The sequence below is a fragment of the Trachymyrmex cornetzi genome, unplaced genomic scaffold, assembly GCF_001594075.2.
Source record: "Trachymyrmex cornetzi isolate Tcor2-1 unplaced genomic scaffold, Tcor1.1 scaffold245, whole genome shotgun sequence".
Lineage (NCBI taxonomy): Eukaryota > Metazoa > Arthropoda > Insecta > Hymenoptera > Formicidae > Trachymyrmex > Trachymyrmex cornetzi.
This window is the reverse complement of record NW_017297113.1, coordinates 1,171,104-1,190,537: the sequence shown is the minus strand read 5'-3', so window position 1 is coordinate 1,190,537 and position 19,434 is coordinate 1,171,104. Positions and strand designations below refer to the sequence as shown.

The 19,434-nt window shown below is 36.6% G+C and overlaps 1 protein-coding gene across 2 annotated transcripts in view; it reads right to left on the bottom strand.

Moving 5' to 3' along the window:
* The window catches only part of LOC108761256 (RNA pseudouridylate synthase domain-containing protein 2), a 179,800-nt gene that overhangs the window by 20,229 nt on the left and 140,137 nt on the right, over positions 1 to 19,434 (bottom strand). For both annotated transcript variants that reach the window (XM_018507683.1, XM_018507682.1), the window contains one exon: positions 9,105 to 9,327. In XM_018507683.1, coding sequence (XP_018363185.1) covers positions 9,105 to 9,327 — 223 coding nt within the window. The remainder of the gene's footprint in view (positions 1 to 9,104; positions 9,328 to 19,434) is intronic.

The following is a 19,434-nucleotide window of genomic DNA, read 5'->3' as shown; positions in this document are numbered from 1 at the left end:
TTATGTGCTTATCCACATTTAAATTATTTTAACATATAATTACTAAAAAAGATAATTACTAAAGTCGATGTAAGCTATTAGTTATTTAAGTTACTAGTACATAGATCATTATTTTAATTATACTTACAACTTTAATGTACACTCATAACACAACGTTGTCAACTCCAATACGGAGCACTAACAGGGACTCAGTAAAACCTTGCGGTATTACTGAGACTCACATAAATTCTAAATTGTGATATGTATCTTTCAAAAAATGTTCATTATACTTTTATAGTTAAAAAATATTATTTTTAATTTAATTTAATTTATTTTTAATTTAATTTTAAAGAATATTATTTTTAATAACATATACATTAAAAATATAATTTAATAAAAAAAATACCTTTTCTTATTTATCTGTTCTGATTTTTTTTGTGGCTTATTTAAATACAAAGGCGTAAAATAATATATGAAGTAATAGGGACAGTTACTACTATTCAAACACACATAACCCTAATTAATATTATTCAAACATATTTATTAAAATTTAGTATATATTTTTTCAGTATACTGTATTACGTTGTTTTAACATATTTGGGTTGCGCACCCCTGCTACTCTAGCTCCTTGCACCGCCACGGCGTCACGCGTCTTCGCGATCGATCTTCACGCTGATTACTCTTCATTCGTGACTTGGCCGAATTCGTCGAGAGTCGATCAGAAAGCGGATATTAACCGGATTACTTCTTCAACAAATGTTACGACCGGGCCGACGCATTCCGCAAGACATTTTGTAAGACGTTCCGCGAGACGTTCCGCGTTGGAGAAGACGGTGACATGGTCGATATTGCGAGAAGAAGCTCAGGAAGATTAATCGTTCAGAAGGCAGCGAGATGAAGGCGAAGAGACGCGTGAGACCTATTCAATGCGCCGCATTCTACGGCCATTTGCCGATGCATCGACGGGGACCAACTCTCCTGCGAAATTACACGGCGTTGACGGTAAAGCGAATCGTTCGCCTACGGAGGGGCTCTTCCGGCTAATTGAATCATCCCACCTAATTTCCCGCATCACCGGAAAAGACGCGAGAGAGCGCTCGTAACAACGTAGGTAGACCGGGACGATCCCGAGGAACGATCCTGGAATGAAGGCCAGCAACGAGCGGACTCGACACTCGTCACGCCCACGAGTTTTCTCCAAAGACCCTTTTGAGAGGCTATTCTGGACCATCGATCGCGAGTACCACGAACATCGGGACATTAATTGAAAAATGGCAACGGAAAACGACGCGTCTCTGCCACTGAAGTTCTCGACATGCTCCACTCGTGGAGCTATTATTTCTGACAATACATCGAAAGCATTCGATGTGCTTGGCGAACCTTCAGATCTCTATCTCTCTAGTTTATGTGTTAATAATCAGCTATTCGCTCACGGCCACATTCTACAGATAATAATCACATAATTTACATCCTATACTTAATATAGACCTTCTATTTCTTGTAATTAAGATAAGAAAGAAAAAACTTTTTCCTTATTGCTCGGAGCGAATCAGGGACGTGTTTTTCTAACGTGAATGCCTGAAGAAACACGATAACGCGCTATGACGCCTGTCTTGTTACATTAATTAAGTACCATGACAAGACATTCACGGCGATCAAGCATTCACGGAATCGATTAATCCGCATTCTCGAGAGAAAAGGACTCCCATCGGCGATTTGGCGTCACAAACATCGTGTTGTTTACCAGGTGATTCATGACTACTTTAGGAAGCGATTTCCCGGATTCATGCAATCGGAATCAGCACGTCGCACCGGTGCCGACATAGTGATGGATGCCCGAATGGAGCCGATTGCGAAAGGTTTCGCGTTATCCAGCTGTATTGTCGAAGTGTAATTGCGACACCGACGATTGCGTCCTTCGCGTATCTGCACCGTCGAATGTGCGAACGACGTCGTGTCCTTCGAAGCATCGGTCGCTGTTTCAACTTTCTTGCCTCGAGGCGAGATTACCAAAGTCGTCTCTTCGCCGCACTTCCTTTCCTCTCAACCGACATGAATTCTCCCAAGGGAAGACACGCTGTTAGAAGGGAAACACCGGAGCCTTTCCTTCGTCTTCGGATATTCCTGATTCTACGACAGTGATCAAACGAATTTAAACATATAATGTTAAAAGTTTTTGAGAAAAATAATCGGTGCGATAAACGTTTGCAGCTAAGAGGTGTAACGAAAGGAAGAAATTAGAAGAGCAAAAAACAATCTAGCCTGTCGTAATTTTATTCTTCAGATAATTAAAAAAAAATTAATTTAACACACTCACAAGTAAATCTCAGAGAACGTCAAACGCCGATTTTTCTCAAATTTTTTACAGACGTTTTATATATCAAAGTATGAAGAAATCTGTTATTAATTGTAATTAAAACTTGATGTTTCAATAAAAAAGTACCTTTTTTATTATTTTATACACATTTAAAATAGTACTTCTTAGGAATAAATCTACAACCGCTTTTTTGAAGCTCGACATACATATTAAATATTTAAATAATAGTTAATAATATGCAGTTAAGAAACGGTTCCATTTGCAAAAAAACTTTATTGTTGGCTCACTCAAGTCTTTGTTTTTTTTAAATTTTATGTTGAATTTTTAATATATTCGAGTATTAATTTAATTCGATAATGTGATTATGTTATTTAAATATTTTATGTTAAATTTATATTCAATATTCTTTAATGTCAAACACAATTTATGAATAAATGAATTAATAACATAAAAATAATATATTTTAAAACGTAAATTCTAAGATAAATGAACAAAATAAAATGTGTTAATTTATAATAAATGTTAATTTTACTGAGAAAATATATATATTATATATTTCCACAGTTTGCTTCAGTTCAATCAATTGTATCAGTATTACATTTTTGTGTTAATTTATACACAATATTTGTGTTACTTTTTAACATTCATCTTGTGTTAAATTAATATAAAAAATTGCGTGGAGACCGTTTGAAACTTGTGAAATGTGTTAACTTTAACATAAATTTTCCAACTGTGAAGATACAATTATTTTTGCAAGAACAATACAAAAGTACCTATTGGTAACGCGAAGTGCCGCAGTGGGGTATTTCTTCGATGCGAAAATTTACAGTGCGTTTTCTCAAGCATATTCTCGCCAGAAAATGTTCTTTTTCCACAAGCGCCACGCGCTCGCGAAATTTGCGTGTCACATCTACGCCGTAAGGATCGCGAATGCGTATCGGAACGTGACAACAACGACGTAACGTCACTAACGGCACAGGTGGTGTTGCAGGCTGCCAATTTACTTTCCATCCATCTCCGCAATTGTTCGGCTATCGTAACAATTCACGGTCGGTTCGGTGATGTTGCTCCTCCCTACTCCTCCCCACAATATTTGTATTCCGTCTTTATGCAACACGCGCGTAACGTAATTGTTCCGATAACGTAAATACGAACGGGAGATATCGCTGCTGGTCGCATCATGCCGTTGCGCATCACGGACTCCCACAGCTGACCTAGATTATATTTGCGATGCCATTTTAATTGTGGAGTCCCGTGTTCCCAAGTGCAGGATAGACAACGTGTCTCGCGGTATCGCGCGACAATCGACGACGTTTCGACACTCAAACGATCAAGCGTTTTAAGCTGTTTTTCCTTTTAAAAGACATAAGTAACGCAAGTGTCGTTCTAGTTTTGTTATTCATTGAAGAAGAATAGAACGACATTTGTGTCAATTGTATCTTCTAAAAGGAAAGCAGCTTTAATTACGAAGAATCACCCGATTGTTCACATCCTCGATGAGGTCCTCGGGTTTCCGCGTGATCGAAGGAGAGTTTTCCAATCTTATCTTAGAAACGCGTCTTTTTTTTTAATTTCCTAATATCACGTCATATGAAAAGAAAAGTTTTGCTGGAATATCTAAACATTTAGACAACTATAGATCTGAAAATAATTTTATTGGACTATCAAAAGGATTATGTAACTCAAGCTGATTGCTCGAAATATTTTGTGGCATTATGAGTTCCTTATATAATTAATTTGATGGTTCAACAAAACTATTTTCGAATCTGTATATTGTTAAATGACAAAGAAACAATGGTAATCCTTTTAAGATAAATAATATTTTGTTATTTTTAATTTCAATTTGTGTCTAAATATAAAACAATTCATTTCTGTGATTAGTTTCAAAGTAAACATTGTCAATATTAGATAACGTATGCACTTAGTAAAAAATAAATTTAATTTGAATCAAATTTAATTCATTTCTTGAGTTAAAGTTCATTGTTTTAGTTAAATTAACAACATATTGAGTAGGAACAGTGGCGATACCATACGATTAAAAATAATTCAAATTATAAAATTAGGTATAATTTGACATTATTCTTTAAATCTGAATCAGTGAATAATCACTGATTATCAGCCCTAAGTAATGTCACTGTAATTACTAAATTCACAATGAATTCAACTAAAACATTAATGAAACATAGAATCCCTAATTAACCTTGCTTTAGTGTATATAAATTCAATGCATAGGGTAACTGTGCCTTTTAGCCAATTTGCTTATTACTGAATTAATTATTAAATATTGTAGTTTTAATTTTATCTGCTTGCAGTCAATATCGGTTTTTCAACTACTTCTTTTTCTTATAATATTTCTTCAATCTAAAAAAATGTTAATATTTTATAATGTTTTGACAAAAATAAAAAACATGTTTTTGTCCCTATTAGTGAGTCCTCCAAGCGACGATGACCCTATTAATGTGCCCCCAATTTGTGTGCCTTCCATATTTGACTCATTTTAACATATACTAGTTATTAAAACAGGTAATAAATTTAAGCTAATTGTTTAAGCTAATATTACATAAATCATTATTTCAATTATATATATATTTATTTCAATGTACACTCATAACACAACGTTCTTAGCTCCAATACAGGGCACATTAATAGGGACAAGTTTAAAATCTTGCGGTACGTATTACTAAACTCACATAAATTTCTCATATCTTTCGAAAATATTTAAAATACTTTAATACTGAAAAAATAAAATATTTGGTATCGTATGCATTAATAATTTAACTTAACAAAAAAAAATATTTTTTCTTATTTATTTATGCTAGTTTTCTTTATGATCTATGACTTATCAAAATACAAAAGCACATTAATAAGGACAGGCACAGTAATTGGGACAGTTACCCTATGCTATTGAAACTACACTAACGTATAAATATCGGTATTTTATAATTACATTATGTTCAAACTTTCTTTTTCAATTGAATTTCACTAATTATTCAATGGCATACTCAATGGAGACTAATATAATTTAATATCCATTGATTCAGATTTAGAGAGTATGAAAGAGAGAATTTAGCTTTAAATTTTAAAGAGAGCTAAATTTATAGTTAAATTTTATATCTAAATTTTTAGATACTTCAGCAAAATCGTCCTTTTTGCATAAATCTCATTGTTTATTACTGACGACTAGGCGACTATCCTATACTCCGGCCTTCACCCGGTTAACTTCGCTTGCCCATCGGAAATTCAACCGACGTGCAAAAACTCTGTACGGAAATACATTTTAGCGTTGTCAGCTTGGACGTCGACATGAAAAATCGACGTAGAGAAAAAAATATCGTTCTCGTGAGCTACGAATTAACTCCGGAATTTGCCATTATAACGACGATGGAGACACGCGGCGAAATGTAGGACACGAGTGGTCCGCGTGTCGCGAGCGCGCGCCTGAAAAGTACAATTGCCAGGATAATTGTTGGAATTAGCATGCAAGCGGGCAGACTGTATTAGCGGCGTGCGAGACGTGAAATAATTTAATCCAGCTTCCGTACGTCAGCGTCAACGAGAACTGCTGCACTCGTGACAAAATGGTAACGGAGGAAAGAGGGAAAGAGAGGTTTATTACATTTGCATTTTTTTTTCTCCATTCAAAATATGATGTATTCATCTTAGCGAGACGTTCGCAGAATCTCGAGGCTCCTTCGCGCGCTTATCTTGGAACGACGAAGCAGAAGCTACTCGACGCATCCACGTTCCCTGCTGATAACCACACTGATACCTCGTTGAGCGTTGGCGCGTTTAAAAACGCGCTCGAGAGCGAGAGAGCGCGGCGTGTGCACTCACAGCATATTAGATTCTTATATATCCATGCCAAGGATAATCACATGAGTCCCGGCCATGTGGTTTCCGGCCTCGTGCGCACGAGGAGGATCCACCGAGGCTGCTCTTATCTACACTGCTTCAAGTAAGGAGAAGCGAATGATTTACGAGTTCGTTGGACCTACCGCCGCGCCTTTCGACCGCACGCCATCGTTGCGCGCATTTCCTGCGCGTTACATCGTCCTGGACCTTCCTCGATCGCATCCTGTTTTACTTTATAAAGTCAAAAGACCTGCCAGGAGATCAAACACGTAACTTTTTCTCTAACGCGGAAAAGTGAACATTTTTTGTATGCACACAGAAAAATATCATTCTACTGCAAAGAAAAATGATTACTCAATTTATTTTCTTCCTTTTAAGTAACGATTATTTTTAATAACGAATATTTCCTTGATAATCTTAAAATATACTTATTACTTACAAATTAAAAAAAAAACTCATTATTATCAAAACAAAATTATTTTTTTAAATATATAATTGATCGAAGAAGCGACTTTATATAATAACCATATTGAATTTATTTTAATTTGATAATCTTGATTGAAGTATTAAACTTATCAGGATTCAAAATAAATTTGAATAAATTTGAATAAATTTGATGCTTGTTATAGATTAACTTATGATAGATTTACAGACATTTAAAATACTTGAAATAAGTAATTATTATTTATATACAGTAAGTATTTTTCTGTGCGTGCTTTTGAGGTTTCCATGGGTATTTATTTCAAAGGTGCCAGAAGATTTATGGGTCATCGCCGTGTCATAATCCATTGCTAATAACATTAGCAATGGATCACGACACGGCGATAACCCGCAAACTCTTTGGCATTTTTACGTATGTAGGTATGCACATATACACACATAAAAAAAAATGTTTACTTTTCATCTTTCCGCTCAAGATAAAAAATTAAATGACTCCCTGGTCTACTTGAGGCATCCCGAAATATTACAGACAGTTATGATAGGAAAATGCGAATACTCTCGGCTTCCGTCCATCTTCCCGCATTACGAATAACGGATGTGCTCTGGCGTGAGCGAATTAAACCGTTTATATACGGATTATGCATTTTAGACTTCTGTTTCAAGCACCAATGTAATCCCGGCACTAATCCGATGTTGCCCGCTTTAGCCAAGCCGCTTTCCACGCATGCGTTTCCGTCTCGTGTAAATCAACTAAATTTGATCCGCATTAGATACCTTCCCACATAATATAACGTAACGCGCAAACACAGCTCGCACCGGGCTGGCTGTCGATCGCATTTCGTTACGTCATACCTCCAGCCTCGCGGATATAATCGTTAGACGAAAACATAGCTAAAAGTCTATGTGTAAGCTAAGGATAATCCTTCTCAGTGCGATATAACTTGTCGATCACAATGATACATTACGTTTTGCGCAGATGAAACAAGCTTTAAGCGGATAACCCAGAAATTCCCGAAATTAAACCCGATCTCATTTGCGCGCGCCTGACAAGATTCGCCAAATTCCCGGGGCTCTTCTGAAATCAAAGTAAATTCCTGCGGAAGCTAACCTGGATTTATACGGGGCCAATAGGCTTCGTTAAATATGTACGCCGTAGTTTGCCCAACGTCGGCCGAAATTCCCGCGTCGACCGATAAACAAGCTTTCGACCAAGAAAAAGTGGATTTAAAGCGGTACCGAGAACCCAGCGTTATACGTAGCGTGCGCCCTGTATAAATGGATAAAGGTACGTGCCTTTTATCGAATAATAAGTACAACACTTTGATATTATGAAATGCCATTTTAAATATGCACCTTGTTAAAAAAAAAGAAAGAAAAAATATCGAATAACATCCACTTTTATGTGTCGCAGTATTGCATATTTGCGACCAAATATAAAGTACAAATAATTAAATATACGAAAAAATGATTTTGTTGAAATATTTAAAAAAGCTAAATATAAATTTGAAAGTAATTTTGTTTGGACTATCAAAATAATTATGTAGAACGTTCAAACTCATTAATAGAATGTTTTTGCAGCATTGTCATCAATGTTTAATCTCAGAACAATATTGTTATTAAGTAAGACAGTATTGCTATCGAGACGTAAACTTTACGTATAAAGAAATAAACCTCTCTTGATTAATGTAACATACAAGTTTTTCTATATTTCACACCATGGCTGTCACAAATTTCTCTCTCTTATCCTAAAATTCCATAATTAAAAAAATTAACCTTTTTCTGATTTGCTGATCAAAATAATACGGAGGACACTCAAGAAGATTGACAGAATGTCGAAACTTTTTACAGCATCATTCATCATGCTTGAAAGTCCCACGTAATTATTTTGATGACGCAACAAAATTATTTTCAAATCTGTATCTAGCTAATGGTGCGATTCACTTAACACTGCAAATGCTTTGAAGCATTATTTGATTGATCAATTCGTAAAAGCCTTTCTCCTGATTGATCAACGAAGCATTTGCAACGAAGTGAATCGCATCTAAATTTTTAAAGACCTTAGTTCTTTCTCTAGCAAAATCGTTCCTTTCCGTGTAGTTTAGTGCTCAATGCTCTCGCTCATTTATATGTAAAATTTACGCATCGATATAACATTCTAGGATTACTTTCAGATTTACATCTAGCTAAATTTTTAAATACTTTAGCAAATCCATTCTTTCCGTGAAGGAACGGAACGCAAAGTTTCTAGCGTAGCTTTCTCTTTTAATTCGCAGCTCAACATGCCGTTGTCGATTTTCGCGATTCAACCAAACTTTCGAGAGTCGACGATGCTTTTCTCAATAATATATAATTGTTTGACATTTGCCGCGAGAAATCGCGAGGAACACAGACTATCGTGGCGGCGACGGCGACGACGACGACGACGACATCGACGACGGTGACAAACGCTCGCAAAAATTATAACGACGCAAGAAAAAGCGTATGGTCGGTTACTTTCAACGGAATGTTCACATACCTGTGGACAACGTTAGCCAGGAGATCGTTGTGCCGTAACCTGTAATCGACGTCCACTTTTTGATAGTTGACCGTCAGGGTGCCGGCGCGAATACATCTCTCGTATTCTTCGGCTGGATGGGCACGGAATTCCCTTGCGAAGACTTCCAGGATCTTCTCGCCGACCCATCGACCTTTCGTGAATGTCGTGAAGGTAAAGTAATAAGGATATACCTTACGGAGACCTGAAACACACACAACGCCGGGAATAAATGACCATGAAGACCGATAAGAGAGAGAGAGAACGATAATTACTTTGAATTCCGTAAGCCGTCTTTAAATGTCACGAGGTTTAACGGCTTATATTAGTTACGTTACGAAATGATTCGCGCGATTGCTGCAGGCACTCGCCTGCAATTAATCGGAGATTAGCATCCAAGTTGGCGCCCGAGCGTACTCCAAAGCGAACGTGAATTACGAGAATATAATGTCTTCGAAGCGGAATCACATAATAAATCACTGCAACGGATACGTAAAAATGTCGCTGTTATTTGCGAATCTATTATCATCGTGCCGTCCCAAGGATGATTGCTTTTGCGGGCGAAATTTACGTCAAGATTAACATAAAATCGATCGCATCTTTCTCTTTCATATCTTTCCCGGATAAAAAGAAAAAGAAAATTTAAATTTCTGGGACATCCTGTTACTCCGATAACGATTGACTTGGAGATTCGTGCTTCAAATGCTTCTTCTGCGGACGCGTTATTTCCTGATTTCGCTTTTTCCTCTCTCTCTCTCTATATATATATATCTCTATTTCTCTCTTTCTACATTAAGTAGAAATTAATTCGTCGGTTCGAATCATCGTTACGTGTCACCTTCAAATGAGATTTTCGCCCAGAGAGAAAAGCGAAGCTAGTTAGGAAGTTGATTAATAAGCCCGGATAAGGGGAATAATTTTCTCAGCTTCCTCGCGAGAGAGAAAGATCACCGGTGTGAGGTTAATGAAAGATATACAGCACTTTATAAATTCAGTATATCTCGCTTGATTAAATAATTTGATATCTTTAAAAATGATTCCCTACATACAGACTCATCCCGTGCGCGTTCTTCCGTCATTCTCGAGTATAATTTTATTACTTCCGTCGATACTGAAACAGTGAAATCGAGTGGCGGAACAGACATAAACGTTCTGTTCGTCGTTACCGGCTTAAGAGAGACACTTCTGAGAATTTTACGACCTCGAAATGGCTTCCTTCATTGTTCATCGGATAGTTCGCCACGTTTCAGAACGTGCCGAGTCTTACTTGGACAAGTCTTTCGCTTTAGGATTCGTGTCGAGCAATTTTGTTGTTATTTTCCGGCGAAAAGAAAATAAATACCAAAAGAAGACTTGATTAATGTCCCGCCGCGCGTTCGATCGCGTTAAAGGCATTTTTCTCATAAATATCCACTAGAAAACTGTCGTTTAAAAGACAGTCTGTCTATAGGGAATTAACAAACGTCTGACGTTTTAAATGAAAAGAGCATGGAATTATTCCGTCCTCCATATTGCGTTTAGCATAAAGATTTGATAAAAAAAGAAGAGATATTTTTACTCAGTCTTTGCAATATGCATTCCTTGACAAGGAATCGCTTCGGCGCTGCCGCAACTTTCAACCGTATGGCCAGGATGGAAGGATTAATTTATTCCAGCTAGAGTCGAGTCCTTGCGGAAACAGAAATAACTGGAGTTGTGCGGGCATTACACAAAGACTTTGCAAGTTGTCGACGAAGGAAAATTGGAGGCAGAGAACAAAAACGCATTCGTGTCAAAGAGACCGCACGCGGTTGTATTCCACCGGATAAGTTGGCAAGGGTTGACCTTTACTTTGTGTGAAATCGAATCGGCGCGGAGAATATCCTGAATAAACAGAAACAGTTCGAAAAGGAAAAGAGAAAGCCCTTGTATTCTCGCCCGACTGAAGTTACTTTAATTAAATTGCCCTCAGAATGTCGACGACGGTACTTGTGCAGCACTCTTCGCCGGAAGTAAAGGAGGCGGAGGTCATTTGACAATCGAAATGTCTCGAAAGAGCTAGCCATGCTCTCTCAGGGCGTACGGCAAGGATCCAGTGAACACGATTGATCCCTCTCGGGCTTTCGAGCTTTCGAGAAATAGAACCATCGGGACGCGGTCGTTTAGTCAAGAGCTTCTCGAGAAACGGAAGGAAATCGTCTTTGCGCATACGAGAAAAAAGGGACGAGAGAGAGAGAGAGAGAGAGAGAGAGGGGTGGGGAGGAAAAAAGAATAGGCAGTTTGCTTATAGACCATATAGGAGAAAGCTTTCCCTCGACATCATCACGATGAGAAATACATCATCTTCAGTGAAGAATTCGCAGTATGGAAACGTTAGAAGTGCACGTTGATACGAATTGGCAATAAAAAAAATTTGCGCTACTACATTGTAGACGAACGATGCATGGAACATATCTTTCTTATAATCGTACAACCCTTGATTTAATAAGAACGTATAACAATCACTGAAAAGTATCGTGCAGTAACACCGCAATTAACCGTAAAAAGTCGCTTTTGCCTCGGTTCGTTTATTCTCAGACAATCGTGGATTCTATCGAATTGTCCGTACAATCATAGCTTAAAGTAATTACGATGCTATTACACACCAATGGGACACGAACCGTCGTATTCATTGCAGCGGGTCAGTAATTGCCCCCGATGTCGAGGTTGTTCCCGAGGCCCCTCGACATCTTATCCCTGACAACCGCAATACTTTCTTGCTCCCTTTGTTTCTCCCCGTTTGCAATATCTCCGTCCTCTCCGCGTTTTGCTCTGTAACATTATCCGGCGTTCTCTCGGTTTTCCCGTCGATACTCTGTGCACGGAAAATCCGTCGGCACGCCCGCAGAATTTCGCCACAGAAATCTCTTCCCCTGACGGCGAGATATCCTCTCGGCCCTTGCATCCTGCCAACGTACGTGGGAGTGAATTTTCGAGAAACACTGAGCCGGAAAAATGAAAACGTCTGACGTAAGTAGTTTGAGAAAGGAGCGTATTTCGAAAGGTTTATTGTAAGAGAACGCGATTAAAATCACCATAATCGGTAAAGTTGTTCTATTCTGTTATTCAATGTCATTTTAATGATGTCATTTATATTCTATACTTTAGCTAATTTTAAGTTGAACTTTAATAAAATTAATCATCGAGATATTCGGCGAATAAAACATATAAAGAATATAAACCAAGTTAAATTATACAATAGTTAAACGAGCTATAATATCAACTTTAAAATTCCCGAATAATGTCATTTCCTAACTTCCACAAAAACGTTTTTAACTTAAACTTCATTGTTTTATTTCTAATATTATTAAAATATGTAATTACTTCTATATGTTTAACATAAAATTGCCATTAAAAGTTAAATCAATCTCAAATTTCCGCCAAAATAAAATAGCATTTACTCAGCATTTTATTCAAACTCTATTAATTTTGTACAAAACAGAGTGATTCCTGATATCGATTATCGACCACATCAAGCTGTGCTTTCAGAAAGTCAGGGGAGAAACGAAGCCACGTCTCGTCGTGAGTCAGCTCACGGGTTACCGAGGGCTCGAGGGGTGCCGGGTGACCCCGAACCTAAACGTCCCGCCCGTCTGGAACGACGCCTTGTTTTACGAGTAGCAAACCAATGGCGGTGTCGTCGTAGGCCGCTTTGGGTTTCATTCGCTATCGATCGTGCCCACACACAACCTGGCACTCTGCGGCTCGTGTATACGCACGACCGCTTTTACAACGGGAGTAAACACCCTCTGTTGCAATTCGACTCGCCCAACTCGCATTTTTGCGGCGACCCTTTTCACTCGTCCTCCGTTCAGATGCTTTGCGCACAGCTGATCGCGACAACACGACACTCTCGTGACATCGTTAACTCTACATTACACTAGTGTGGCTTTTTTTTAACGTAACGTGTGGAGTGTTTCTGATATTCTAACATAATTATATCTCAATTTTCATTGTTCTGTTTGATTTACAATTAAATGGAGATTGATAATATTCTGCACGGAAAGAATGCTAAAGTTATATTGCTTATAAATTGTGTCAATATTATATTCTTTGTTAATTAATTTTTTTAAATAATATTTGTGTTACCTTCTAACATATTCTTGTGTTAAATTAATACAAAAATTTGAGTGGACTATTTAGGCAAAATATATTAAATTTAATACAAATTTTCCAACTGTATACCTCAAAACACCGTTCTTTCTTTTAGATAAAGATAAACACAACAAAATTTTGTTTAATTGTGAAAAAAATTGCGCTAAATGTGTGTAAATAGCATTCATATATCTGGAAAATTTACTTAAGTCAGGCTATCTTGGATACTTCACGAGAGTAATGAAGAGTTAATCGAATTATACAAAAGAATTATACTGAAGATTTCTCAGAAGTTGTGAAAAAAATAGTATTTTACTCTCTTCTCGAAAAATACTATCGCTTTTTTATTTATACAACATTAATATAACAACGATATTCCAAGAGCACTTTAATTTAAGTAATTTAACAATCAATTGAGTATATTTGTCTATTTATTTCTGGGTAGAGATTTCATTTATTTATCTACTATCGGATATAATTCACGGTTGGACGAAACAGGATCGAAGAGGACCTCAGCAGTGCAGGCGAAGGTCCCGCGGGAGAAATCCAGCGAAAATAATCGCACGTCTCTGTGAAGTTTATGGGCGGTGTACTAGGAACAGTACCGTGGATATCACTAAATATTTGACACCGAGTTTTCTGGAGGAGATTGTAAATACCGTTTCACGACCGGAAAAGTCGTTAATGGCGTTACGCACGATATGTAAATGTATGGTAAACTTACGTATATACGTAAAACAGTCGCAAAAATACATCGCCACGGGTTGTAAAATGTTGTGCGCGCGGAATCTATACATATAAACAGAAACAATCTTCAAATCAGAGTACAATCCATGCTCGTAATGTATTCTATCCCGCGCTTCAACTGTACGCCCACACCAAAAGATTTTTCTATTTTTAAATATCGTACAATTCTCCCACTTTTTCCTTTTGCCAATCAAGTTACCTACATAAATTTTGCACCCATCAGGCACATGTATCGATTTACTTGCTTACTTCTCGTGTAGCATGGATCCGTGCGTTTAATATCTCTCGGAAATCGGCCATCTTGTTATACACATCAACCCGTTACATTTTATTTCCTGATATCCATACATTCAAACAAACGGCGATAATAAAATATGGCTTAAACCGGGGTCGCGATCCCACTCTCGAAATACCGTATCGATCTTCACTCGTACATGTATAATTCATAACTCCCTAGCGCGTTTCGCCTTCCACACAAGAGGGAGAGAGAGCTTAGCTTCGCATATTTTCGAGAAGTGTGTGTGTTCCGTGCGCATACGTATACATGTAAATATTTTATCATTCTAAATCCTTAACTGTCTGTCGTCAATCGTCAAGCAAAAACCATCAGCTATTCATTTCACATAACATGCGTAAAGCACGTTATATCTCCATGTGAATATACAGGAGCAACTAGAATTGTCCTTGCGGGTGAAATGCAATGCCTAGATACGGTGAATATTATATATCCGACATACACAAGGTGATCGCAAATCCGCATACAGGATCTGCGTGACATATCGAGTCCATTGAACGGGGCGCGTTCTATTGTAGGAAAATAAGAGAACCGTATAGGGTCATTTAGAATATATGCGGCACGCTAAGTGCTAGGATTGAAAATGCTCCCGAATTCAAGTGGATACTGTAAATTTTTCCGCCAGTCTCTACACTTGGAGTGCGTTCCATTTGGCAAATAATGTTCACAACGCTCTCGCGACCATAGTTCTTATTTAATATTTGATAAACAACAAGGAATGAAATGATTCCATGGTGAGCAATGATTCTTTTAGTGTCTAGAGACTCTCAAGTAAGGTACTCAGTAGTCTTTTCAAGACAAATATGGCGGCGTTGCAGAAGGTGGAGACTACGTAAAGTTTATGGAAGTTTATATACTCTGCAATAAAGAGTCAAATATTACTATCACATTTATCTCGGGTGTCCAGACTTTTACTTGAGAATTTCTCCATTGTTAAATTCATAATGTCAACTTATATGCAATTTGAGTTATTTTTTTAATCATTTTCTCGATTTCTATAGGTTGTCATTACTTATACTCAAATGTCATTAAATTAACTAAAACAATAGAGTTAAAAAATTTAATTAAAAAAATGTATTAAATTTGATTCAAACTTAGTTTACTATTTACTTAAAGTATACGTTAATATAAATGTTATTTACTTTAGAACTAAGTAATTCTCTACCATGGGAATAGATGGATTTACATTTTAATATATATATATATATACTCATCAAATTAAAAATAACAAAATGTTATTTAACTCAAGGAATTGGGTTACAATCGCTTCTTTAATATCTATCAGTGTATAGGTGTAAGAAGTGGAATCATATCTACAGATCATTAGAGGAAAGATAGTAATAAGTCTATGCTCCGTATTTATATTTACATTTACATATCGTAGATATAAATAAATCTGTGAGAACTTTGGTCAATTCCAAATTAGATTATTCTCAATTTTTATCATTCCATCATAAATTAAATTCCATCATAAATTAAATTTTATCATTCTATCATAAATTAAATTCTACACTACATAACAAAAACTTGATTAAGCATCAATCAATTAGTTTTGCATATCTCTTCGAAAAATTCTTTTTTAAATGTACCGTTCAATATCGTAGATTTTCGTGACTGAGACGTTATCGCGGGAGCACTTGTGTGAATTTACGGTCACGCTGTATGCAAGGCGCGTGCACGATGCTCAATGTGTATTGTCCCGCGGATCATCGCACTGCACGCGAATTTCGTGTAATCTCGATACCCCACCGACGTTCGCCAGTAAATTCGGGGCTTGTATTACCGTCTACGGGCGGGCATGTATAATTCGCGCGGAGATAAGATTAGACGAGTGGATGTGAATTGCGGTATGTAAGACGTAGAGATACAGGGAGAATTTATCGTTGTGAAACCGGATAATAAGGCATTATAAAAATTAATCGCGAGATCGACGCACGTTTTCCGTGATGGCAGGACGAGATTTGCACGCTTATAAGAAAAATAATAATACACGCCAATTTTCACTCACGAGTCGATAAATCATCACTACCGTATATAGGAAAATCTAAACAAGAAGAGTCATTAAAACTGTTGATCGAAAATATTAAAGATATTTTTTAAATATAATTTCTACAAAAAAATGACTGAAATTGGAAATTTATACTTTTTATATAAAAATAAATGTTATATTATATACATATAAAATAGTTCAATATTTATTTTTAACGATAAAAATTTTGTAGTATTGAATATATAACAATACAATAGTTTTGAATAAAAATTTTCTCTTAATTATTTTATTTTTTAAATATGTCTACTTTTCGTAGAAATAATTTTTTTATTCAGATTCTAAATCGCCGTCAAAAACTTTCAAATACAGTATTAAAAAACCTGTAATTTTTCATAATTTTGTTAAAAAATACGTATAATATTATACATGTTTAATCGTATCTTCAATCATTGCGATGTCAGGGCGCGCAGAATTTTCTAGCACAGGCTGGCCTCCGATCGAGCATTACTACTTACAGAGGAGTAATATACCGTTACGGACTAACCATGAGTGTTTATCTTTCAACAGATCTTGCATAATGATTCTCCGCCGCAATAAACAATCATGTGTTATTTTTGCCGAAATGGGAAATTCCGCGCTGCCTGATATATCACGAGTAATATCGACCGGTGAATGAAATAAAAAATACGTTGTACCATTAACGCTTTCGCGCGTTAACGTCTCTGGTTAATCAAAAAGCTTGTCAACTGTCATTTTTTAAATCGTGAAATTCCCGGAATAACGTTCAGCTATTACAGTACAGCCGCTGAGTGCGCGAAGCTCTGTAGATTTTAAAACGTTAGCCGTGTAGAATATGTAGAATAACGACCGATTTTTTTTTTTTTTTTTTACGCGCGCTACATTGCCCAGGCATTTAATCGTGTTCTAAATCTGTCGTTCAATGAGTCGATCTAACGATTGCGCCACGTAAGGATCTATAAGCGAATCATTACGGCCAAGTAGTTCATCGTTATACTTAGTCAATCAACGTACAGGATCTAGCTTAGGCTGACGTTTGATATATCGTGCACACGATCTCTGTTTGTCCTCCGCTAAGTACAGGATGAAGCACGAACTACCGTGAACCAACACAAGCCACGCGGTTGCAAAGTTGGACAAATTCTTCGTCACGCACAGGTTGTTTTCGTTAGTTCTACATGAATTAAATATGCAGAACAAGATGCGAGGAGTATATATATATATATATATGAATATGAATCAGGTCGCCTCAAATACGACGACCTCTCGCAGGTGGCTTTCCTTCGAAAGGGGAAACTTCCTGTTTCATTTTTCTTTTCCTTTTTCAGATAGAGATCTCTAGTAGAATTATATATATTTGACTAGTTCAGAATAATATTTGTATATCAATTCATAGTCTAGAAAATAAAAATTTACTGCTATAGAAATAACGTACACGTTCCATTTCCTGTTCCCTTTTCCTATTTTTCCGCGATTGGGAAAGTTCGCAGGCATCAAAGTAGGAAGCTCGTAAAACACCCGAGCAAACTTACGGTCCTATATCTCGGTTCGACGGCAGCCTGACTTCTATTACAGTTACTATCTTCCTTCAAGTATATTACATCGCGAGTTACACAAAATCTCGAGTCACATCGCGCCGTAGGTAACTTTGCAAGCGTCGTCTCTCGACACGTTCCCCGTCACGTTTTAGAATTTTATTTCTGCTATTTCGTTAATTAATCAATTAAGCGACTCATCCGAGCATCGCTCACGTTAATTTCCGATATCCATCATCGAATTCTTCCGTCCCGTGCGGCGCAACGTCGAGATCCAATATTGTAAAATAAATTGAATAGACGAGCGAATGAAATAGATATGTCACTTTCCCGGAAGAGTCAACGAATAATTAGATATAAAATATGTATAATCGTACATAGAAGAGTCACCTTTTTAACTTAACAAAGCTATCTATAAAACGATTCATTATATACTAATTAAATAAATTAACCATTTAGTAACACTCTTTTTGTAACTTATTATATAACGAATTTAATTGAATGCTCACTCAATGCGCACAATGATGCACATTAAAGCCGCCGTACACAAATTAAACATGACGTAATATATGTGTTTAATATAAATATAAAAACGAATTAAACCATGAAATCCTCAACACATTTTATTGTGCTGTTAAATAAAATCCGTATTTTATTATTCGAAATATTTGCATTTTACTTTTATATAGATTAAATCAGTGGACAATGGTTTTAATATGCGTTTAATCGAATTATTCGCTAGTTAATATTCAACTAGCATTAAAATCTTGGCTCATAGCTCTTTAATTTCGTTGTCTAAATAAATTACGTTAAAAGGAAGTTGAGAAACTAGGTAAGTTAGAAGGAAATATTGAGAAAACTATGTTTGAAACAAAAAAAATTGCACGTCATTAATATATACAGGGTTGGCAAAGTTACTTTATAAGTTACTTATAAGTTATTACGTTTTAGGTTACTTTATATATGTTTATTATAGAAATTGAGTATGAAAAGTAATTTTAAAGTATACAAATTAGAGCAAATGATAAAATATAATACAAAAGAATAAAATATCCGAATTTATTGCACTGAATTTCCATAATGAAAAGTAACTCATAATTAATTTATAAAGTAACTTTCTCAACCTTGAAGATATATGATATAACGAAACTAATTTCAGAGATGATATATGTCACATTAACCGTCCTCCAACTCGAGAGTCTCCAACGTCTGCCAGATAGGACTGTAGAAAATCGCACAAGAGCTTTCAGTGAGCAGGTGGGCGTCGAAGGAGCTCGTGTTCTCGCAGTCGCGAAGGGCTGCCAGCATATTCTACCTTCGTGAAGAACGTTGGCGAGTGCCAAGATTCGTCTTCGGGGCGGGCTCAAAGCAGTAAGGAGTGTCTTCATAACCAATTAGAGCGACGTTTGTTGGCAGATAGTGACGCAAGGAGGTACAATGTTTCTCAAAAAAGTCTCCGTTATGTAGTATAGTAGATAAAGCGATTACTCGATGTCATGATTTTTTAACGAACCGCAGTGACGATTCATAATATGAATATGATAATTTCAAAGTGCCCAGCGATATCTGCTTAGTCAATTCAAGAATAATTCCAGATGAAAATCCTAATTTTTC